This window comes from Astyanax mexicanus, chromosome 22, assembly GCF_023375975.1.
Source record: "Astyanax mexicanus isolate ESR-SI-001 chromosome 22, AstMex3_surface, whole genome shotgun sequence".
NCBI lineage: Eukaryota > Metazoa > Chordata > Actinopteri > Characiformes > Acestrorhamphidae > Astyanax > Astyanax mexicanus.
Window position 1 is genome coordinate 18,301,534 of NC_064429.1, and position 25,290 is coordinate 18,326,823.

A 25,290-nucleotide genomic window follows, 5' to 3' on the forward strand; every position below is an offset into this window, starting at 1 on the left:
AAGAAGAGGGGATGATGAAGAAAGGCGGACATGGCTCGTTCCGAACTTTTTTGAGAACTGTTTTTTAAGAACCCAACGGTTGCTGCCATCAAGATCTACCGGTAAATGACTTCAATCCCAGCTGGCCACCAACGTCAAGACGTTTATTTCAAGTTTAATGTTGGTCATGACATCAGATGACAGATGATTTTACACAAGATAACATCTAATACTGTTATGTGTCTGCAGGGATGTGGACGTGAAATGGAAAAATAAAATGTTATATATTCTGCTGTCTATAAAATATGAGTCTATATAATTTGAAATTATAACATTTCATTCTGTTTTCACAGAATGAGTTCTAACTTTTTCTGAGTTCTAACTTTTTAGAAACTGGGGTTGTAGATGTGACATGCATCCCTTCCTGCTTCCTTGTCTGACATGGAGCGTAGTTCCACATCTGTGTTACAACTTTGCACAAGGAACCAGTCTGACATAATGGGTCAAAGGTGAAAGGTGATCTGGAAGTTAAAGGTGACTTCCAGAGTTCCCCGTTTTAGGTTCCACCTGAGCTCAAATGTAAATATACGGCAGTTCGCTAAGCGCTGAACGATAATCAGAAAAACGCAAGCTGTCTTTTATGAAAAATGGATTTGCAGACACTGCCAAAAGTTTTCCCGAAGATCCCACAAACGGCATGGATTCTAACACTACACTCTTTGTGTGCCTCTAGAGGAATGCTAGGCATGAACTGGGCACGGGAAAAGGCAGAGTTCAAAGCCTGCTCTGCATCAGCACGTGGATCAGAGGGACACGGACAGCCGCGGACATGTAAAATGGCTCCGGGGGTCCGGCCGTCCGCGCCGAGGAGCGCCGCACCTCCGCCGGTCATTAGCAGCGCTAAGCTGCGGACAAAAGGTGTGGTGTGGGGCCGTGGGCCCTGGAGCCGGGCCAGCTGCCTGTGTGAAGCCCTGCCAGGAAGTCCAGCAAAGCGCCTCAGATCATCAGCTCAGACAGAGCAGCATCCCTCAGCACCCTGGCCCCGGAGCACAGCGCAGCGCATGAAAGAGCCCGAGCCGCGGGCTACAGCAAGAGCCAGATTAACCCGGAGAGTGGAAGCATCGCTACGGGGTCTGCAGCACAAAACAACTGAGAGAACATGACAGCAGTTTTACTCTCTCTGACTCTGTTACAGCTACTGATGTGTCCTAATGGAGAACTTTGGAGAACACAGCTGAGTAGATATCAGTGGATACACTGACACCATTATTGATCACAGTGTGCAGCATGCTACACTACAAATCATTAAGCATGTTTACTCCTTCTTGGACACATTTTCAAAAAAGAAATGTAATATTTAGTAACATTTCTTAAAAACTTAATGAACTTTTTATACTGAATTTCTGAAACTGTCTACTGCTCAACTTTATAAATATATTCATAACTGACTAGAGAATTTGAGAAAGTGAAGCAATTTCAATCCCAACCTTTTTGAAAGGGCTCATATCGTACACATAAAACAGAGCAGTACCCAGTGCTGCCTAAACCACGTTTTACAGTAGCTGCGTGCACAGCAGAGCTGGGGGAGAAGCTGCTCACGCTTCTCACAAAAAAACTGAAAAACTGAAAACAGATACAAGTTTTCAACTCAAGTTTTACAACTTACTGGGGTCTTATTAAAGAGCCACTAAACCCTAAACCATATTTTTTCCATTAATAGCTAGAATGTGTTCCTTAGAAGCAATGAAACCGAACAAGTCTTGCTTAAAAACATTTCCTAACCTTTAAAAAATGCTTTTATTGTGATCATTTCTGCCTCTTTTAAATTTTAAATTATAATACTGCAGGAATTTGGAGAAAAAAATGCTTATTTGGGTGTATATAGACCAGCATTTGGACTCAAAAAATCAAAGGATTATCAAATATCACCACATAAAGTCTTGAAGAAAATAGTATTTATTCATTATGTATGATTAATAATAATATAGTTTAAGAATCTGAATGTATGGAATGGTAAAAATAGGAAAATTGCGTATTTGGTTGTATGTGAAATGCAGTGTCCAACAAGGCTGGTAGTCAGTGTACTAACACTGTAGTAATGATGCTGGATGACACACGCATTCATAGTGCAAGTGATGTGGTAGTTATGGTAGTCAAAGCCTTTTTGTTATTGAACAAGGCCTGTAGCTGTCTTGAAATCTCTTCTTTACAAATTACTGGGTGAAATAAGGGCAGGAATGTGAAATTGGACACATCTGACCAATTTTACACACCTTTATTTGAGCTCTTGTTGTTGCTGGGGATGGCCTTAACTTGTAAGTCTCACTGAGCCTATCAGAAGTAGTTGCATCATATTTCATGTCCTTATTTTTCCTGTATTCACTGCATCGTCAGTGCTTTGGCTGGCATTCTGGGATTTTGCAGACTTGCGTATCAGGATCATAAGCGTTACATCATTCTGAAGACTTCCTTTTCCCCGCTTTCTCAAAGGAATGTTCACGGCCTTCAAACAAAGTTGTCTCACATGAGCAAGCCTCCTCCTCCTTCGGCTCCTCCTCCACAGGGGCTCCGATCATCTATACATCCCCCCATGGCCTCCTTGCACTCAGAGGAAGTATCCACTTCATAGGCCCGAGCTCCAAGGCTACATGTAAAGACTTCCAGGCCTGCAGTAGCTGTAATTAAGAACAGCGAAACACACACCTAGCTCGAACACAGAGTGCCACTTTACATCAAAGGCAGACCCTCGGAGCTCACTGTCTGATCTGAACATGGGTGTGAAACACTCACATATGGACACTGGTAGGTTTTTTAGGTTAAGGTACAATTTCAGAGAATGGTATGCTGAGACTAGAGCTGAGACTATGATTATATTGGTGGTTGACTAATCTGACGATTATTTTTCAGATTAGTCGATTAGTAAGCGATTATTTCTGCTTAGTCAGTGCTTCTTGTGGGTACGGCTTCTGTTTCTAGCTTTCTGTATCGATCAAAATCTCCTTTAAATAATTATAAGACATTCAAATGTAAAATGAATTCTGAATCTTAGTGGAAAAACATATATTTTGTTGTGTTCTGGAACTTTTGGTGACCAAGTTCAGTGTGAACCGAGTGACTAAGCAGCCCTTAACCCAATTCCATTAAGTTTCTGTCCCCAGAACTTTGTCAGATCAAAAAGTTGGATGATTGCCGTCCAGTCGTACCACCAACTTCAAAACTCATCCCCAAAGTACTGGACGGAGCACCATCATTGTGATAAGGTAGGTTAATGGTGTTTGTTAGCCAACAGTCGGCCTAATTATTTGGTCCCATGATCAAAAAATATTAAAAAGTGGCAACAAGCTACTAAATCTATCAGGACTGGGGTTAAAGTAGCAAGCTATCCATGAGCTAGTATATTTATTTCTGTTAAACTTGAGCTTATAATTATACAGCTATGTTTCATATATTCAGTAAAGTCAAGAGTCTTATTTTATAAAGGTAGTTTCTCACTAAAGAGGACATATTATTTTATATTTCCACTTGAGTCTCGACTGCCCCTATAAACACTCCAAGCATGAAAAAAACATCCATCCGTTTTCTGTAAATCAGCAGAAAAAGTGTGATGTCAGGAAATATATGCTCCTTAAAGCTGTTGGGATGGCTACGTTATTGTGATGTCACAATAAGGAAATGTGCATAGAACCACCCTGGCACCACCCCTTACCCATTAACTCCACACCAGAGCCCCACCCACTAGATTAGTCAAAGAAATGCCAGACTTTGACTGATGGAGGGATCTGCATCTACTGTCGGTAGGAGGTCCCCATTATCTCATTATTTTCAGAGGGATTTCTTGGGGATTGAAACACCAGTATAAGTAGTGAGGGTATCTTGTGAGTGAGGCTGAACATTGGCGGCCAGCATGCTCATAACAAGGCGATGTGAATTGGTGAATTAGAAGATGGAGTGAGGCCATTTGAGGATAGTGGGTGATAAATAGATGGGACTTTGTCCAGGAATTTAACATTAGTTCATCTACAGTGTTACGTGTGTACCAGGAGTATGTCATAAAGGCTTTACCACCCACAGTGGACAGAACAGTGCAGGAGAGCCCACACTAATATTCCACAGGACAGAGCAGATATATGGACATAAGAACCTGTTTCCCGCACCTAGTGGCTAAATTGTTGTCTAAAAACAGCTAATTTGCTTATATTGTATGTACCCTAGTCATGTAGTAAAGTATACTGAGTAGCCAGTAGTAAGTTAGGCCCATAGCAAGATATGAAAGTGTTCTTAGATGTTATACTTGCAGTTATTTTTTCTGATTTCTTTTCTTCTTTTCATTTTTGAAGATCTTTGGTATCTTGTCTCTGAATAGCTTCTATAAAAGGTCTCCTCAGTCTGGACTGACTGAATAAAGCGCACAATAACACTGACGCAAAAAGCTGCTTATATCTTGTACGCTCTGTAAGGTCTGTTTAGAAGTCTGGAGCACAAAAAGCCTGGCATTGACGCTTCCTTTCATCACTAAAAGGTTTTTGCATTATTGCTGTTCAGGTATGCACTTATGTGACAAAGTAAAAAAAGAAAAGAGTCAATACATCACATTTTACACAACATGTAAGGGCATAAGGGCTTTTTTTAAAGATACTGCAAAAAATAAAAATAAATAAGCAGCATCCAGGAATAGCATCAAACACCACAGGGTCCACCAATCATCTGTCTGCCTTCCTGACAAAGCAAACTGTGCTGTCAGACACGAGCACTGAGCTGTTTTTTCTAGGCCACTAGTCCTATTGAAACACTGCTACACATGATCCCTCATTTCGTCAATCACGGTGTATTTCTTGGACAGGCAGCACACTCTACTGGATCACAAGCATAGAGAGAGAGAGAGAGAGACAGACAGAAAAAGAGAGAGAGAGGGAGAGAGATAGTGTGTTGTTTTTCTTAATTTAATTAGACATGCAGTTCATTGTGTTCAGGAATTACAAGAGTCAAGTTGGGGTCAGGAGAATTCTACACTAGTGACAACCACCCCAACCTCCACTTACCCCAAACCACAGCCTTTCCCGCCAACCACTCTACTGCAAAATATATCTAAAAATTCAATTATGGTGAGGATAGCCAGATCCAAGATCAGCTATTCCAATCAAACAGCCTTTCCAGCTTCCTTTTTCAATCTTTCTGTAATAATGTAATCTTATAGGTGAAGGCTAAAGTGGCTATAATTAGTAAAACTGTGTCATGAAGACTGAAGACTTTCTTTTTCATATTTAAAGCTATTCATACTGAACATCACTTCACTGAATTATGTCCTAGATGTCTGGTGAAAGAATAGGACTGTGTATCTGCAAAAACCATGGCAATACAATACACATCACGATACAGGGATTACACTCCAATATATTACTATGCATTGTGATACTTTAAACTAGAATATTTGTAGTGTTTTTTTATAAACATTTAGTATAAACACACCATCATATGTACAAGAAGTAGTATTTATATTTTTAGTAATCATTCTTATTGGTCTTATTCTTATAAACGTTAAAGGTCTCCTTTCACTAAAATCCATTTTTTCTTGTTCTTTGTGAAATACTATAGGTTGTATTTCATCGCTGTTCTATGAAAAACACTTATCTCCATTTTTGGTGATTTTAAGTTTACTACATATTTTGAACAGACAAACAGTCCCCTACACTGGGCCAAAATTTCTTGATGAATGGACCAATAGAAACTCTTCAAAATGACCTGAAATAAACTCTTTTTACATTGACTTCCACTGAAAGTTTACAAGAATTTTTTCTCTCTCCTGTAAAGTTGCTGTTTTGGAGATAAGTGTTTTTCATTGGACAATGACGATATGCATGCTGCACATGAAACTGCAGGCTGCATCGGAGCCAACATTCTATCCTTAACTAAGGAGGAGCTTACAGCTCTGTTTACACCAGCAAGTTAACATTAGCTAATCTTGTGTAAGTAACTATAGGTTTAAATCGGATCTCCGGTTGATTCCGTGTTTTACCGATACCCTTAAATATACACTAGGGAAGCACGGTTTAACAAGGTAGTGCAACTCGACAAAACCGGTCAAAGCAGGCACCGTTTGATTCAGATTTTATGATATAGAGTGGACTCTGGAGCTTCGACATTGTGAAACTGGTCAAGCACCGCATCACCAAGTCTAAGGTAAGAGTTTAGTAGCGTTATTTTAGCTAAAAAGAAACGCTTTGCGGCGTTCATGACATTTCTTCCAGCTGTGGGGGGGCCACTTTACCTAGCACTCAGTGCTATATCTTTACAACTAAGGCTGTATCTCTGAAAACATTTTATCCTTTGAGTTTTAGAGCTGTTAAATTGACTGTGGGGGGACGGCAGGTAGGTGTTTTCTTCTGCAGTACTGTTAGCCAATTAGAGGTGATAATTCAGAGGTCTAAAGCAGGGCTAAATAGAAACACCAGAGCACAATAAAAAATGGCTCACATGACATTCATACTAGAGACCACAATTACGACTGTTTAAAATGAATGAAAAAATGCATCTTAATGCATTTTGCCAATTTTGGCCCAAACATCCTAGAGTGGGTTATTTTGTGGTGTAAAATTTGTACCATATTGACCACCCATTACATGAACTGAAGGTAGTTATTAGCTACAGAGCTTCACAGATGTAAATCAAATCAATAAAGCTCAGTTTACTTTAGCTTATCTTGGTTAACCATTCTTTCAGTATTTACCAAAACGATATCTGCTTAGCTAACTAACTAGCTTTAGCTCAGAACAGTGGCCTAAACTCCTAAAAACAAAGCGACACAGCCTGGCCTCCCTCACATTTTTCCTTTTGCCTTCCAAAAAGTGCAGAGTGAACCCCCTAAATCATAATTTCTTTTCTAATCTAATGCATCCTGACTGTGTGAGTTCTCAGAGTCTCTGACAATCCACAGTTTATCCTCTCGCTAACTCCCCCTCAAACTTCAGCAACATACCCCGGGCTGCTTTTTAGCTGAGGAAAAGAGAGCTTTCGCCCCAGTGTCAGCGGAGCCCCTGAGGATTGAGGGCTACAGCTCATTTGTCAGCATCCTGGAGCCACCCGGGGTTCACTCAACTCTGCTATCAATTTGGACACTTGCCCTGGGCGTGCATGGTTTGTTGTAACGGAGTCAAAGGCCTGGAAGAGAGCACTGCTTACAATCTTCTTTTTTACTTAGTAAACTAACATGAACCCAGTCTACTTCTTTATTCAGGTAGCGAGGAGCTTATTCTCAGCATTTTAAGTACAAGAACTTTATACACTTATTTAGTAAATGTGTTATTTTTTCTTTTTGATATTTTAAAGTGTAAAATTTGTGCCATATCGACCACCCTTACAAGGACTGAAGGTGATTTAGCGGCTTCAGAGCATTCGTATCATCATAAAGGAATAATATTTGAAACCAGAGGGAAGTATCAGATTGCAATGCGATTTTCAAGTTGGTGTGTGCCATATCATATGATACGCAATAATATTGCAAAAAAACAAAAACAAAAAAGTCTATTTCATATTTTTTTACATTTAGTGCATTTTACTTTTTAGTTTATATGCATGCACTAAATATGCTGCATTTTTATGTTTTTTTTTTGGTAGTTACATTACTTTATTTTTGCTACTTTTTTACTTTGATACACTTTTATTATTTTATACTAAATCTTGTGTAAAAGAGTCTTGGTTACTTCTTCCGAAATAGACAAACATTTATTCAAACATTTTTTTCTTTTTTTCTGATGTATGAATCTCAAACTACATAAATTTCCTGTATATTATGTGGTTAGGGTGTGAACAGTGTCGATAGCACATCAAATAGCATCCTTTATAATCAAGTGTCATAAATCAATGTATGACCACAGTGCCTACACAGACAAAAAGAGGACTCTTCACTGAAGATAGTCTCTCCATTACAGTCTGGCAAAACTACCCACCAAGTTTTATTCCTGTCAGTTGATTCCTTCTGGCTGAAACCATATTTTTTGATGATGATCATATATTATAGATCAGCCTGGATGCAATTGTTAGCATTAATGTACCAGAACATTATATAGTGTTCAATATGTCTTTCACGCTCACGTGTGTATAATGTACGTATAAATGCCACCAGCCTCTGCTAGAGATTTGCAGAATAAATTTATGCAGGCTATAGCCACTGGCTGCAATATGTGAAGGGATGCAGAAGTTCAGAGAAGAAAAGTTTAGAACTTCTTTCTTTTTCATTGGAGAAACTTCAAACTCTCAAAAGTCCAGGCACTGAAGTTCTAATCAGAATTCAAGCCAATGATCAGAGAGAAAACGAGGTGTAGATGTTCTTGCCCTGCTTTTATACTGCCAGGTCTGTTTCTTATATAGCTAAGCACACCGTAAAGTGGTAATGTTTAGGCTGTTAAAGCTGGGAGCATGCCTGAATGAGCTGAACACCCTTCTACCCCACAGGGAAAAAAAAACTTTACGAGCTGGGTATATGTTGCGTAAAGAGGAAGTTAAGTCTGCAGTCTGCATATTTTGTGGGAGAGAGAGTCTGACAGGCAGGGCAGGAGGTTTCTTGTAAGTTTCTTGTAAGTTTGCAACATACAAGGGATGACAAATCCGCCAACACAGAACCGAATTATAAAGGAAATCCATCATATCTGAGTCATAAGAGTGGAAGGGCAAACATAGTTTTATCACTGAACCGAGAAACCACATTTATCGAAATAAATTTTACAGCCTGCTACCATTATAAAAACGTGGCTTAGACTGTAAAAAAATTCCACCTTATAAGTTAAAATGACTCTTTGGCAGTGGTGTGCAGTGAGGCACTTCTAACCCTTCAGAGAAGGGCTGACAATAGGTGCATGTAAATCATTACATAATATTTAATCAGGAAATATATATATATATATATATATATATATATATATATATATATATATATATATATATATATATATATATATATATATATTATAGCTATTGTAAACTATAAGCATATATTTTATAAATTAACTAAAATAAAAAACAGCAACTCATTCAAAGCATTACTCTTCGTTTTTCAGTTGCTACAGGACTCTTATCTGGCTGACAGCTGATTTAACCAATCAAAGCTTTTTAAAGTGGCTTCTGCCACATGTCTGCATGACCCTTCTCCTGATTTTTTGAAGGGTGTAGTAATGAGTATATAAGCAATGTCACAGGACAATCTAACCAATCAGATTCATGATTTTCACTCAGGGGGCGGGGCCTTGGCTGTCTAACCCCTTCTCAGCACTGTTGCTTAGTGTAAAACGGTGCTCATGCTGGATTAGTTCAATATTTAGGTAACTATAATGGAATTGCAACGGTAAATAAGACAGATATTGTGTCATAACATATTAAAAAGCCTTTTTAAAGGCTGTCCTTCAATGTGAAATTAATTCATAATAATAGGCTGTCTGACTGGTGAGTTTTTGTGTGTACTTAATGTTTTGGCTGCCCTGGCGCATTGTAGGCATACAAATGAGTGATATTTGTTGGCCGGCTGTACTTGTAGGAAAATTAAGCATTAATTTTGTCATTTGTAGCTGTGTTTTTGGGCTGTTAATGTGGATTAAGCTCATAGAACTTAGTCGAGACAGAGAATATGTAGTTATAATATAAATCTATGTGTAGGTCGGCGGTTGGGGGGGGGGAGGGGGGTGTTGGGGGGGTATTGCAAAAGGGGTACCCACTATATTAACTGCACGCCACTGCTCTTTGGTAGCACTTCACAATGTAGGTTTGAAAAATCAGCACTTAACACTTAAATAATATAATAATGTAGTTAATTAATATCTAAACTAATTATTTACTATTTTTTAGTAACTATTTACTACAATTAATACATGTAATGTTAAGGAATGTTGTAAATAATAATGAACTAAGACTAGTTTACACTGTTCTCATTTCCCATTATATATCTACTAGAGACAGATTATATCTGAATTTAGTCCTGTGTATATGGAGATATATGGAGTGCACTATTAGTATCATGACATTCTGGATCATTGACTTCTGTTACAAATCTGATAAAAGTCTTGTATTTTTTTAATATCTCAGTTAGGTGTGTGCTATCATATCGTATGCAATAATAATTCAGTGTCACGTCGCTAAGAGTATCGTTATCATGAAAAATATCATGATAGTATTTTAGGGCCATATCACCCACCACTAATTAATATACCCTAATTGTAAAGCGTTACTTACTGTTTTTATCAAGCTGATGAGCAAAAAGCCATAACAAAAGTACATTTTAAGTTAAATCAGCAAAAAATATATTTAAGGGTCAGTTTCTCGAACAGGGACTATGTCTAGTCATAGACTATATTTTCCTTTCAATGAAGATCTCCAACTCTCTCTCTAAAATACTATGCAGTCCAAGGCTGGGCTTAATCCCTGTGGTGCCAAGTTTTATTTTGTTTTACAAGGTACATTTTATACAGTGTATTACACAGCAGTGCACAGCGCTTACTCAAAGAAACCACTTCAAAAGTGATCTTTTACCCTGCACAAAAAAAATGGTGTGTTTTGGGTGTACCCTGAAATAAACCATTCTGAGTGTCAACTGCCTCTCCATTTAAGAACCAGGTGTGCTCTGACTTTTTCAACGGCGCATTGCTATTTTAACAGTGCAGCTAACTAACCATGTCCAACGCTTCTCAGCAGAGTGAACAAGCCTGCACGTTCACACTGGGAAGGTGTGTGAGCAGGTCATTTATGGGACCAACCATTGTTATTTGATTTTGTATTATGTTTTTGATTATGTAAAACAAGTGGGGTGTATGCGTATTGGACATGCACGGCACACCTTTGTTGCCAAGATAGCAATGAACGTCTAGGGTGTATTCACTCATTCATGAACCTATGTTTTTTCCTTTGCCAAGATAGATTCACTGACAGGCGTGTAGTGCAAAAACGTTCTCTGTTCTGTTGCTGCTGTCTAGCGACACTCACCTACTGTCTCGCGGAGCTCAGCTACTGTCCCACGGAGCTCAGCTACTGTAGCCGGAGCATTTTCTCGCGGAGCATTTTAACTGAATCACGGAGCTCAGCTACTGTCACGCGGAGCTTTTTAACTGTCTCGCGGAGTTCATATACTGTCCTGCGGAGCTCAGCTACTGTCCTGACGAGCTCTTTAACAGTTAAAGAGCTCCGCAGGACAGCTAAAGAGTTCCACAAGACAGTAGCTGAGCTCTGCGGTACAGTTAAAAAGCCCCGCACGACAGTTAAAAAGCTCCGCGGTACAGTTAAAAAGCTCCGCGCGACAGTATTTGCACCCGCAAAAAAAAATGATTTTTTGAAAATGAGAATCGATTCTGAATTGTTCACTGTTAGAAATCGATTTTTTCCTGCACCCCTAAAGCAATAGGGCAGAAATTTACCAAAACGCACCTCATTTAGAGTAGATATATTCATAAGCATGTAGCTATTTAAACTATGCAGGTGCTATGTGTGAAAATACACTGCTAATACAGCATTGCAAAGTGCCTTGTGCAGGGTGTAAGAGAGGGCCCTATAACTGAAAAAAAACAATAACTATGTTTATGGTTATATGGTTATAGGAGCTTTTCAGCAAGTCATTTCTCATTTTTATTTAGCCCGAGTAACCCCAATGCTTATCATTAACCCCTGGAACACAAGGTTTATTTATTCAGTTAAATCTTAAGCAGCCATGCCTTGCAGGCCAAAACAAATGATGTTCTAGCAGCAGCTCACCTGATTTACTTTAATGAAGGACTGATTGATGTAGAGTCTAAACTGTTCACCGCAGTGGTGATATAATAAAAAGAACAGGCCTCTAAAAGCTCTCTCACTGAAGCTTTTACAAAGAACAGTAACAAATGCATTGCACTGTTTGTTACTGTAGTTTAGGAAGGTTTTGTAAGAATGTGAATGGAAATTTTAACCTATTAATGGGTGAGCAACACAATACACACCTAAAAATCACTTTCTTTTCTGGTGATTTTAGTCAAGTGGCTCCACTCACTGTGGAACCACTGCTTGAAACACCAGAGTATGAACACACAGTTGGGAAGTTGAAAGTTACAAGTGCAAGTTGTGAGGGGTTCTTGTGTTATCACCCCTTACCTGTCAATCCCCACCAAAGCCCAACCCACTAGATCAGTTAAGGAATCAGCCTTTCGGTCTGCTGGTTTTACTAGCACTCTGCTTCGTCTGATGGAGAAATCTGTAACTATTATCTGTGGTACGTCAGCAAATGAGGGAGACTTAAAGTAAGTACTTTCAAATAATTTAGAGTTTTGTGCTTCTATTGCAGTTAAGCATGAACTGGCCTGTTCATTATTTGCAATTTAGCACAAGCTAAAACTAATGTGTGGTAAACGCTCAGCGTAAACATGTAGCATGGCCAGAAACTAGTTATTTACATAAAAGTGACAGAGCCCTTAAATGGCTCATTGTGAAAGGGAATGAAACTATCAAGAATAGAGCTGGTGAGATATTTTTATGTCCGAGTGATTTTGTGCAAAGACCTTCATGAACATGTTTTGTTGTATAGCCCATAGACCTATTCTAACTTGTGTAAAAGAAAAGGTATAATATGTATAATATGTCTCCTTTAATTGGTGTCTGGTTGGATTGTCCATGCAAAAAGACAGATGACAAAAAATAATAATGTTAAATAATAATTTTTATGAGCAAGATTAAGTGTTTTTAACTAATTACCCATTCTTACATTGTTAGCATTGCAACCAATGGTGCTTTTTGTCGCTACTAAAGAAATCAAGAGTTGGTAGTTCTCCACAGTGAGCAAATTCATATCAAATTACTTTAAACCATCTTGTTTATGTCTCAGTGACTGAATCAGGTAGTTTTTTTTTTTTCATTTGATTGATTTCCTCTTTCCTCTTTAGGATATTAACAACTAAATTTCATTTTCGAAAACACATTTAACCCAGTTGAGTTTAAATATCTGCCCAGTGCTGTAAGTGATGAAACGCAAGATAATTTTGTCATGTCAGTATTTCCTCACTCACTTCAGATTTATGTTTTTATGCAAGAGGCTGGAGCTAGAACTCAGCATGACCTCGAGGTCTGTGGCCTCAAAACACTGAAGTAAAACTACAGAAAACAGGACTCACCAGGCCGTCACAGTTGTTGATGGCGACGGAGGCTCCCGGCAAGTCAGTGATGTCGCCTATGAAAGTGCAGTCCGTCTTCAGCAGCTCTCTCCTCAGGATCCTCTCGGCGTGTGTAGCGTTCTCTGTGCTGTTATCAGGAGCTTCCACCTCGTCGTGCCACTCCACCATGGCCCCCGGAGCCACCAGCCTGTTGTTGGGGCGCAGGCGCAGGTGGAACTCCTTGCCGAAAGCTGTGATATTGAAGAACAGCCTCTCTCCTGTGGGATCTGAGCTAAGCGCCACATCGCGCTTCACACGCTGCTTGTGATTGGCCGAGAGAAGGTGCGACAGGAAGTGTCCCTCAGAGTCGGTGCTGATGGGCGTGACAAGGCCATACTCCTTCAAACGGCTCTTCAAAAAATCTGAAAAGGAGAGAGAAAGAGAGAGACATTAGTTACTTTGCACCTAACTTCATTAATTTATGGTGTAGTGCATTCTATTTCAGCTACTATATTATTTGTCAATGCATAACCATCATTTGTATTATGCTGTTGTAATTATGTATTTATTGTATACAGCTCTGAAAAATATAAAAGACCACTTAAAAATGATGAGTTTCTTTAATTTTACCAAATTGAAAACCTCTGAAATATAATCAAGAGGAAGATGGATGATCACAAACCATCAAACCAAGTTGAACTGCTTAATGTTTTGCACCAGGAGTAAAGGCATAAAGTTATCCAAAAGCAGTGTGTAGGACTGGTGGAGGAGAACAGGCAAAGTTGCATGAAAACTGTGATTAAAACCCAGGGATTATTCCACCAAATATTGATTTTTGAACTTGTAAAACTTTATGAATATGAACTTTGTTGTTTTCTTGGCATTATTTGAGGTCTGAAAGCTCTGCATATTTTTGTTATCTCTTTTTACAATATTTTTATTTAGTTTGGATAATAAAACAACAATGTTGATTTTACTCAAACATATACCAAAAAATAGCAAAATCAGAGAAACTGGTTTAGAAACTAAAGTGGTCTCTTAATCTCTCTCAGCCATGTCTCAGCCTTTTCCTTCTATATTGGATTTCAGCCTATTTTCTGCCTATTTTTAGCCTATTATCAGGTTAAACTACACTTGAACAGGAGTTTAGCTCAAATATAACTAACTGTATACTTAATGTATTTTAATTCAGTGCATTTTTCTATACTATCTGATTTAACTGCACTTTAAATCTCAGACACAAATCCTTATATTTTATATGTCTTATAAGACCTGTTTGGTCTTACAGATTTGTTGGATATTATGGTACAACAATTATCTGGGTAATTAATGAAGTTAAACTGCACCTGAACAGCATGCAGTAGTTTAGCTCAAATAAAAGCAGTATATGTGATTACTGTTTTTATATCTGCCCAAACCTACCACGCCATGGGTGCAAATGAACCAGAGTGCGTTTGGATACTCTGGTGTAATATTTCAACAGGACATTGCTAGTACACATAATTCTGTAGCCCAAATCACTCTAAATATTTATTAATGTAGTGTTCCTCGTAACATTTACTCTATCTTCATTCTGAATAGCATTACAATCCCACACTTCCTCCATGGTGCATATAGAACTTTTCTATTAGGTCTATGTTTTCTAATTCTATAGTTGTTAATGTCATTTAATCAATTGAACTGCAGTTGAATTATGATAATAAGTTGAGATATTCATTCCTTTACTCCAGTGTGTTGAAACTGTTTAAGGCCCTTTTACAAGTTCTCTTTAAAAGCAGGTTTCCTCTAACACGTGGCCTGCCTCATGGATGCATGAATGATGGCTTGCGTACAGGTAAGCATCTGAAAGAGAAGGAAAAAAAAGCTCCTGGAGCCAAAGACTCCAAAGACTGTGTGCCTTGTAATTTGCCTGCGGAACCTTTGGCAATGTGCGAAATAAGAGCAGATGTTATTGTTTGACACACGTTGTAAGTTTGGCGAAAATTGCATGCTTTGCTTCCCACCACAGTCTGGTTTTAGTAGCACAGCAGCAAAGAAAAAAAAAGAATTTACTGCAGCTTCCTTAGTCTCAGGCCTTCAGGCCAGCCGTCAAAAACCCAGCAAGAAAGTCTTCCAGAGGGAAACCCTAATTCCTGTCAAACACCATGATTGTGTCTGATTGCAGTGGGCTATTTACTGGAATATGAATATGAGTCATGGCTCAGCAGAATAAATGTCCACTTATTGGCTGCCCAAACCTGGTCGTGCCAACCCCGAAAACTCTCATACAGCAGAATCCTGTTCTCTGGGAATATCTGGGAATTTTCCCACGCAGTATTCTATAGGACTTACACAACACAACACTTACAAGGCTGCTGCAGTACATTCTCTGCAAGTTCTCAAGTGCCAAGAGAGTTGCTGTCAAGAGCAATATATTTCATACCACCCACATGTTAAAGGGATACTCCACCAAATAAACACATTCACACAGTTAGTGACAAAAGTTTCTAAACTTTTTTTTTTTTATGTTCTGCATTGTAGATTAATAATGATGTCATTAAAACTATGAAGAAATCATCTGGAATGATTTAGTTAACAAAAAAGTGTTAAACAAACCAGAATATGTTTTATATAGTTGTATGTTGTATATTCTTTAAAGTAGCGACTTTTGCTTAGATGACAATTTAGTTTTGCACATCTTGCCTGACTTTTCTCAGTCAGCTTTATAATGTAGAGTCACCTGGAACTTATCAAGAGTTAATTACTTGAATTTCTTTCCTCTTAATATGTTTGAGAGCATCAATTGTAAAGTTGTGAAGAGGTAGAGTTACATGTATACAATGAATATCCCCATTTGAGTATGTTCTAATCCATATTATGGCACAAACTACTCAACTAAGTAAAGAAAAAAAATATATAAAACATTTCAAGAACTTGCAGTCGCAAAAAACATCAAAATCGTTGAATAATGAAACAGGCACTAATCAGTACAACCCCAGGAAAGTAAGAGCAACCTCTGTTGCAGAGAGTTCATCAGAGTTACCAGCCTCAGAATCTGCAAGTTACCAGCACCCTGATTTATGTTTTTTTAAGCTTTAAACATCACTTAAAAGTTGTTGCAGGCTGACAGACAATACCTGTTCATTTAATAGTTGCAATTGCAATAAATCAATTATATGTGTCTATTTCTATAGCTATGCTCTGTATCTAAAAATGCTACATCCCAGTTTATCACTCTCATGTCTGATTACTTGGTCAATTCGGTAGAACTGGTCTATTACATAGAATAACTTAATATTTGGCAATTAAATTATTAAAAAGGTAATGACACATTTATTTTAAGTCTTATTGCAGTGTTTCTTTTAATATTAGGATTTTTTTTCAGAGATAAGTATACTGGACTGTAGCATGTGTTTACAGTGTTAAAACAAGCTATGTGGGAAGAACCACTAGCTATAATCGCCCTGGCTTACCGGAATACTAAGGGTCTCAGTGTAGCAATTAGCTGCTAACCGCTAGTGCTAGTGGATGTTTCTTACTAGTGTAGTTTAAAATTTGCCTTATAATCCTGTGCATCTTATAGTGCAAACAATACGCTACTAACTATTTACAAAGCTTACAATTTTTATTACTAACTGTCTGTTTTTGAGCTGAAAGATATGAGCTATACAGGGGCTAGGATAATTACATTAGCTGAGGTAAAGTTAGCTAGCTAGCTAACGTAGCTTTAGCCTTTGTTTGTTTACTAAAATCCTGGACTGCCTTTCTCTATGTAAATGTCGCTTACACGTGATTTGAGTGGCACATGTAAGTGAGGTACTGTACATCTATGAACAGCAGTTCTAAAGTGAATGTGTTATTATAATATCACTGCTGAGGTAAATGTATGTTTGATGTGTTGGTTTTTGTGATGGGAAATTTCCCTTTGAAAAGGCAAGTCAAAAATATAGTTAGACTATTTAATTAATGTAATCTTAAAAAACAAGCTAAATAAATTTTTAAAAATGCTTAAAAAAATAGTTTGGTGTTTGGTATTCGGTATTCAGCCTTATATTTCATTTTGTTCAGTTTTGGCCAAAACATCTAATTTCGGTGCATAATCTAGTCTACTCCAGAAAAGGCATCTGACACACATTTCTGTCTATAGAGTAGGGGTAGGGTGATATGGCCCTAAAATGATAGCACAATATTTCATGTTATTTTTGGGATAATGATACTCTTGGCAATATGACAAAACACTGAATAAAAAAAATATTTAAAGAATATACTACTGCAACAAAATAAAAATTCAATTTTATTATTGCATACAATATAATATCGCACACCCTTAACTGAGAAATACAAAAATATTCTTTTACAATAATTTTAACGCACTCCAAACATCTCCATATATCCATGATTAAAGTTAAATAAATGATACTAGACAGATATAATCTGTCTCTAGTAGATATATCATGGGAGAACATTTTTTTGTTGTTGTTGTTGCTAAAAACAGTAAAAAAAAAAAAAGTATTACCCTGATGGGATAATTAGGGGTTGGGGATTTTTCGGGGTATAATATCATTCACTATATTCAAAAATGTTGCCGATATTATTGCATATGATATGATATGGTACATCCCTACTGTAATGTAAATAAAGCCATTTTGTTTACAGCCATTAAAACATTATATTGCTTGAAGGAAATATACCTATAATACGTCTATTTACAGTTTTTGACTTGTTACAAAAATAAAAAAAAAATCTTTACAATTATCTGTACTGAGAAGCCTGGGTGAAATTAAAAGCATGTTTAAATTTAAGGACAAACCCAACTCTTACTTTTTCCAAAAAGATATATATTATATTTCAAATATTTGTGTACATACTAATTATATCATACAGCCTGTTCACAACCTTTTTTTCCAGTTTTAAACAGTGGCACAGTGTTTGCTTCAGTAAAGCCGTTCACACTACACTTTTTAAACCCTTCAACATCCAGGAGCTGCTAGCGGATGCAAGTTTCCATTCCATGCTGCTGTAAGTTAAAGGGGCGCTGTGGCTACAGTACATGTAACTACTGTAAACATGCCATGCAGAACTGCAGGAGACTGTTTAGCTTCTTTTAATCTGATTAAAAGACTAGAAAACTCTTCAGATGAGTTAAGATGATGTTGACATTTTTACCACTCTGGGATGGTTACTTGAAGAAGGATGTTTGAAATAATTACACTGTAACCAATTGCTTTATTTTTTTTAAGTAAATTCATACAGTAATGCAAATCGAGATGCCTTATGAATACATCAGCTATCTGTATATATAACAGTAACACCCCTAACTCACCATCAGTGTGGACTCTTGCCAACTGAGGCTACCTTTGCTTGGGTATGCAGCTGCACATTACATAATGTGTAATGGCTGCCTGGCTATAATGTTGTAGTCTATAGATGCAAGTTAATTTCTAACTCAAGTAAGACTTAATTTATTATGTAACAAATTTATGTGTATTATGTTAGTAAATTAATGTTCATATTATACAGTAATATTCTGTAATTAATGAATTTAATTTAATTATTTTAATTTTAATTAATTTTACAGTTTTTATCCCATTTTCTTCCCAAGACTCCCCCTTATACTAGTGCTCGGAGGAAAGCACAGCGACTCGGTTTTAATACATCAGCTCACAGACGCCTTGTGCTGAGCAACATCACCCTTTGGAGTGATGAGAGGAAAGAGCGCCACCTACCCACCCAGAGAGAGAGCAAGGCCAGTTGTGCTCTTTCAGGGCTCCGGCAGCTGGTGGCAAGCTGCATGAACGGGATTCGAACCAGCAATCTATCGATCATAATGGCAGTGCTTAACCCACTGGAACACTCTGATTAATCTTACTGTGTCTTACTGTAAACTTTTTTTATTACAGTGTAGTTTTTTTGTTAGCTTATGCAGAAAAAAGCAAATAGCTAGCATTAAAGATAAGAAGCAGGGTGTTCTACTTAAAATTGCCTAATTGGACCGCATGGATGGAACGCAGCATGAGTATGTACAGTATCTTTCATCCTTGAGTATACTCTAACACTTTAACATTTATTTATAGTACTTACACTACAAAAGTTTTAGAACACCCCTATATTTTAGTTTCCAGTAGCCATTCTGCATGACCCTGACAAGTTGCTTTTTTATCTTAGAAATTACTTTTTTTTACTGTTTATTACTGGTAAAACTAGTTAGTAATGATAACTAGTATGCAATTGGGACAGGGCACATCCAACATCTTAATACATTAACTGTGGGTATGCAAGCAGTGGGTGGTTTTGGGGTTTCCTAATGGCTGTAGTAAGAACTTTGCATTGTCTATGTGGTGTAGTGGGAAAATAATAATGAATGAGAAACATATTAAACATGGAAATAACATATAAATGTATGTTTTATTCTAAAAGCAACTAACTTCAGAAAATCCTTGTGTAATTACTGATTAACACACCTTGGCAGTTAATTTGGATAAAGCTATGTCTGTAACAGAAATCAATGGAAGCCAACTAAATTTGACATGTAAACAATTAAAATAATAGTTAAAAAAAGATGCCTTACCTTCTTTATTTGTGTCACCAGCCTGAAACAGAGGAGAATTAAAAGTTTGTACATTAATGCATTCTTAAAAGATCCTTCACAAAAAAGTTCCTTAGGTCTTTTTAACTTTACATTTGCGCTACTGGCAGGTAGGGGTGAGAAATAAAGCCTTTAAATATTATCACAATATTTCAGGGTATTTTTGAGATATTCAATGATTAATTTCAAGAATGTATTATTAATAAAATATACTTTTTGTATGAAATAATAATTTTACAAACTGCAAAACAAACAATTATGCAAAACAAATAAAATTAAAGCTTCAGTGTGAATAGCAAAACAAACACAAAATAGACACGTTTAATAAATAAATACATTTTTATTGTTTAAAAAATGATGACAACATTATTGTGTAGGATATGATTGGCCACACCCCTACTGGCAGGTTTTCAACTTTAAAACTTCACATGAGTAAAGTTGAGTAAAAGCCTGGATTAATATTAAGGCTCAGAGGGCCTGGCTGATAGCACTTGGCTATGATTCAGGACCACCCAACCACACACACACACACACACACACACACACACAAACTGAACTGTCTTTAGCAAGAAGGCAACCCAACAGTGACATGTTCATTCAACTGAGGCTCCAGCAATAGTGGCTACATAAGGCAGATTTTATCGTAAGTTAATGAGGCTAATCTACCCAAAAGCCATCTGAGGAGAGGCTGAGCCAAGACTACAGGCTCAGGACTACAAACACTAAGTCACTAAAACTTTATTGTCTTTTAACAGCAAAACCAAGCATAAATGTGGCAAATGCAGGAAGACAACAGGAAAACAATAGAATTACTGAGGAACTTTAAGGTAAACCCATAAACATTGCTCAAGTTTCCTCAAAGCCCCTTAGTCAGCTCTTCCACAATTGTAAATTAAAAAACACCTAAAAGTACTTTAAGTTTTCTCAAAACACCTTAAGCGGTTCCTTCACATTTCCAAATTAAAGAGACTCTAAAAGTTCCTTATTTTTAATCAAAACACATTAAGGGGTTCCTTCACTGTTTTAAAGTAAAGAACCCCTAAAAGTTCCTCAAGTTTCCTCAAAACACCTTAAGGGGTTCCATCACAGTTTTAAAGTAAAGAACCCATAAAAGTTCCTCAAGTTTCCTCAAAACACCTTAAGGGGTTCCTTCACAATTTTAAAATAAAAAAGAACTCCTAAACATTTCTTAAAGTTTCCTTAAAACACTTTAAGGTTTTTCTCCTGTTGCATATTTAAGAGATGTTCAAATTGGTGAGCACAAGACAATATTACAATTAATTAAATTATTAATTACCACACTTTATAGTTCCAAATAAAGAACCCCTAAATGTCCCTTAAGGGTTTTTAAGCTAATGTTCCTTAAAAGCACCTTCAGGTGTTCCTCCACAGTTTAAAACTGAAGAACTTTTAAAAGTTTCTCAAGGAACATATAATTAAGGTCAATACCTTCCCTCCTGTTGTAGAACTAAGAGATAATTAAACTGGTAAACATCAATATTATAAGACACATTAATATTACAATTAAATAAAATATTAATTACCACACTTCACAAGTTCAAAGTGAAGAACCCCTAAACATTCCTTTGGGGTTCTGTCACAGTTTCTAACTAAAAAAAACTAAAAGTACCTCAAGGTTCCTTAACCTAGAGTTCTACAAAGCACCTTAAGAAGTTTCAGTTTTACATTGAAGAACCACCAAAAGATCCTCAAGTTTGTCAAACCACATTAAGAGGTTTGTCCACAAGTAAAGATTTCTTCAAGAAACCAATACTTTAGGATCCTCAAAGCACCTTAAGGGGTTCCTCCTGTTGCTTATTTAAAAAATGGTCAAACTGGTGAACCTGATACAATATTAAGGGGTTCCACCAGTTTCAAACTGAAAAACCAACAAAAGTTTCTTTAGTGTCCTTAAAACATCTTAAAGGGTTCCTTTTTTTCCATATGTAAGTGATAGTCAATCTGGTGAACATAATACAATATTACAATTAATTAAATTATTAATTACCACGCTTTACAGTTCCACAGTAAAGAACCCCTAAAAGTTCCAGTTTTGAATTGAAGTATCCCTAAAAGTTCTTCAGGTTTCCTCAGCCCAAGTTTCCTCAAATAACCTTAAGGGGTTCTTTACACTTTCAAGTTAAAGAACCCCTAAATGTTCCTCAAGGTTTCTCAACTTATGTTTCCTTCTTTTAAGAGATAGTTAGAACGATTACCATAAGACAATATTGTGGTTAATTAAATTACTAATAAAGTTTTAAATTGAGGAACTCATAAAAGTTCCTCGTGGTTCCTAAAATCACCTTAAACATGCTCAAAATGAAAATCCTCTAAAAGTTTCTCAAGATTTTTCAACCTAAGGTTCATCAAATTACCTTAAGGGGTTCCTCTACAGTTTCAAACTGAGGTACACCTCAAATGTTCTGGAGAACAGTCAGGGGTTCCTCTACAGTTTCAAACTGAGGAACCCTTAAAATGTTCTGAACATTAAGGGGTTTCTCTACAGATTCGAATTAAGGTACTAATAAAAAGTTTCTTACAGTTCCCAAAAGGATCTTAAACAGTTTTAAAATGAAGAACCCCTAAAGGTTCCTCAAGGTTCTTCAATCTAAGGTTCCTCAAAGCACTTTTAAAGGTTCCTCAAGGTTGTTCAATCTAAGGTTCCTCAAAGCACTTTTAAAGGTTCCTCAAGGTTCTTCAATCTAATGTTCCTCAAAGCACCTTTAAAGGTTCCTCAAGGTTCTTCAACCTAAGCTTCCTCAAAGCACCTTAAGGGGTTCCTCTCCAGTTTTAAACTGAGGAACCCTTAAATGTTCTAAAGAACATTAAGAGGTTTCTCTGAATTTTTAAACTGAGGAACCTCTAAAATGTTTTTACGGACATGAAGGGGTCGCTCTGCTGTTTTTAAACTGAGGAACACCTGATATGTTCTGAAGGACATTCAGGGGCTCATCACACTCAGGAACCCCTAAAATGTTCTGAAGAACAGTCAGAGGTTCATCTACAGTTTCAAATAGAGGAACTCATAAAAGTTATTCAAGGTTCTTTAACCTAAGGTTTCTCAAATCACCTTAAGGGGTTCCTCTACAGTTTTAAACTGAGGTACTCACAAAAAATGTCCTCATAGTTCCTAAATGGACCTTAAACAGTTTTTTAAATAAAAAAAACCCTCAAGGTTCCTCAAGGTTCTTAAATGTAAAGTTCCTCAAAGTACCTTAAGGGGTTCATCTACAGTTTGAAACTGAAGAACACCTCAAATGTTCTGAATAACAGTCAGAGGTTCATCTACAGTTTCAAATAGAGGAACTCATAAAAGTTCCTCAAGGATCTTTAACCTAAGGTTTCTCAAATCACATTCAGGGGTTCCTATACAGTTTCAAACTGAGGAACACCTCACCTTCTAAAGCACATTAGGAGGTTCCTCTACAGTTAAATCTGAGGGAGCTCGTGCAGTTGATCTCAGTGCGGTGACTTACCGGAGAGGCTGAAGTCAAACCTACTGAAAGTCCCACAGCGAGCAGCAGCAGCAGCAGAGATCTGAGTGACAGCAGCGAGAACATCACGGCGTCCGGCGCTTCTCAGCTTCAGATTCAGAGTAAAGACCTCAAACTTTTATAGTCCAGCCCTGGAGCTTCTCTCTGCGCCAAACTACAGCAGATACAGCCGCTCAGCTCAGCGCGTCTCTGAGGGAGAGCCGGACATCTGTCTCCTGGAGCTTCTCAACCTCCTCAGAGGATCTGCTGCTACAAACTCCTTAAACTCTCACTCAAACTAACTCTCTCACTCTCTCTCACTCTCTCTCACTCTTCCACTCTGAGGGAGAAAGTGTGTAACTGAAAGCTGCAGCTCTCCCGGGTCAGAACTCTCTCTCACTCTGTTAAAACACTGAAGTTTAACAGCGAACAGACTCAACTCTCTAACTAATGACTCAGGACACAGAGCCCCGTGTGTGTCTGCGCGTGTGCGCGTGCCTGCGTTATGCGCGTGTATGCGCGTGTGTATGCGTGTGTAAGGGTGTGTGTGTGTGTGAGTGTGTGAGAGAGCTCTTTGCTGCCCAAATGCTCCCTCACTCCCGCTTAATAAACTACAGACTAGCCCCGGCCGCCGTGACGTCAGCCCTGCCTGGACCTGGAGAAACACGTGGTCGAAAAAAAAAAACTAAAGAAAAGAAAAGACAGGAGAAAAAAAGAAGAGAGAGAGAGAAAAAAGAGCAGAAGATAAGAGAAAAAGCAGAGGAATAGAGAAAAACTGACGAGAACAAGAGAAAATTAAAGGAAAAAGAAAAGGAGAAAAGAAAAGAAGAGAGAAGAAGAATAAAAATAAAGATAAGAAAAGAAGAGAAGAGAAGGAGGTATACAGAAAGAAAAATAATACTTTTTTCCAGGTGAAAGAAGGTCCGATCTCGGTCTGGTCACTTTTGTCTGTGTGTCTAGAAGTTGTGTTTTCATGTGTCTTACTCTGTCCACCATGCTGGATATGTCTGGAAATTGTGTATTGATTGATTTATTGATTGGTTGATTGATTGATTGATTGATTTGTTAAAATTCTACTTTACATGAAAAGGGAAAACCATCTTGACTTTTAATATAAGTCAGTGTAAAAAAGAAAAGAAGATAAGAGAAGGAGGAATACGACAAGAAAACACATGGTAATACTTTTCTCCAGGTGAACTGAGAAGGTCTTGTCTTGGTCTGATAACTTCTGCCTGTGTGTCTGGGTCTTCCTCTGTGAACCAGGATGGATGTGTTTAAAACGTGTGTATTGACTGATTTATTGAGAGATTAATTAATTGATTGATTTTACGTGAAAAGATCTTTCAAAAATGCAACTACACATTAGACAGAACAAACTTATTAACATTATAAAATAATTTGGGAACTTTTCTCTTTGTGCATTGATTATTAAATTTGTGCATAAAAAAAAACAAATGGCAGATTTACGCAGAGTCCCTAACTTACTAAGACCTTGCGTCCTCATATGGGTACATTACATTTCTGCTTCTCTGCACCATAATACTTTATTTTTTTTAAAGCATTGACCATTTGGCCTCATATGAAGACACTGCCTGTGTATATTTAGGTTCAATTGACAAAAAAAAAGATGTTGGGAATCTCAGTTAAATGTTTCTGTAAATAGGAGGGGTAGTTTGGGAGGGGCACTGGGTGATGTGTGGGTTTAGGGGCAGCAGTGTGCCTCTGGTAGCGGTGAGAAGCAGAAATTACCGGGGGAATTATTGATTAAATAATTTGCATTTTTTAAGTGACACATCATCTTTGCCTATAGATATAAAAATATACCAAAATTAAAATTTAACGTATAAAATAAAGTAAAACAATAAAATTAAACCAGAGAAAATGTGATAAAAACAAAAAACTAAACAGACTAGACAGAAAGCTAGCTTGTGTTTAGCTAAGCTACATGCTCTCTGTCACTCTTTCTCTGAGGTAAGTTAGCCTGTCATGTAAACATCCCCTCAGTTTCTGTTAGCACTGCATTTTTGTAATATTTCTCAATATTACAATATTACTTCATTTCTTTGCAGTTTATCAGAGATGTAACAGTGTTTTAATGATATAACACATGTTAAAATCTCCTATACGTTTACAAAGAGCCTTGTTGTAAATGTTGCTGCTTCACGCTACTTCTGTCAGTTTAGCA

At 37.4% G+C, this 25,290-nt stretch overlaps 1 protein-coding gene across 1 annotated transcript in view; it reads right to left on the reverse strand.

Moving 5' to 3' along the window:
* Positions 1-23,846, reverse strand: part of adamts3 (ADAM metallopeptidase with thrombospondin type 1 motif, 3) — a 232,580-nt gene extending 208,734 nt beyond the window's left edge. The window contains exons 1-3 of the mRNA XM_022664827.2: positions 23,109-23,846; positions 19,615-19,636; positions 13,089-13,489 (exon numbers count right to left, since the gene is read on the reverse strand). Of these exons, the coding sequence (XP_022520548.2) occupies positions 13,089-13,489; positions 19,615-19,636; positions 23,109-23,192 (507 nt within the window). The 5' untranslated portion in view covers positions 23,193-23,846. The remainder of the gene's footprint in view (positions 1-13,088; positions 13,490-19,614; positions 19,637-23,108) is intronic.
* Positions 23,847-25,290: the final 1,444 nt, after the last annotated feature.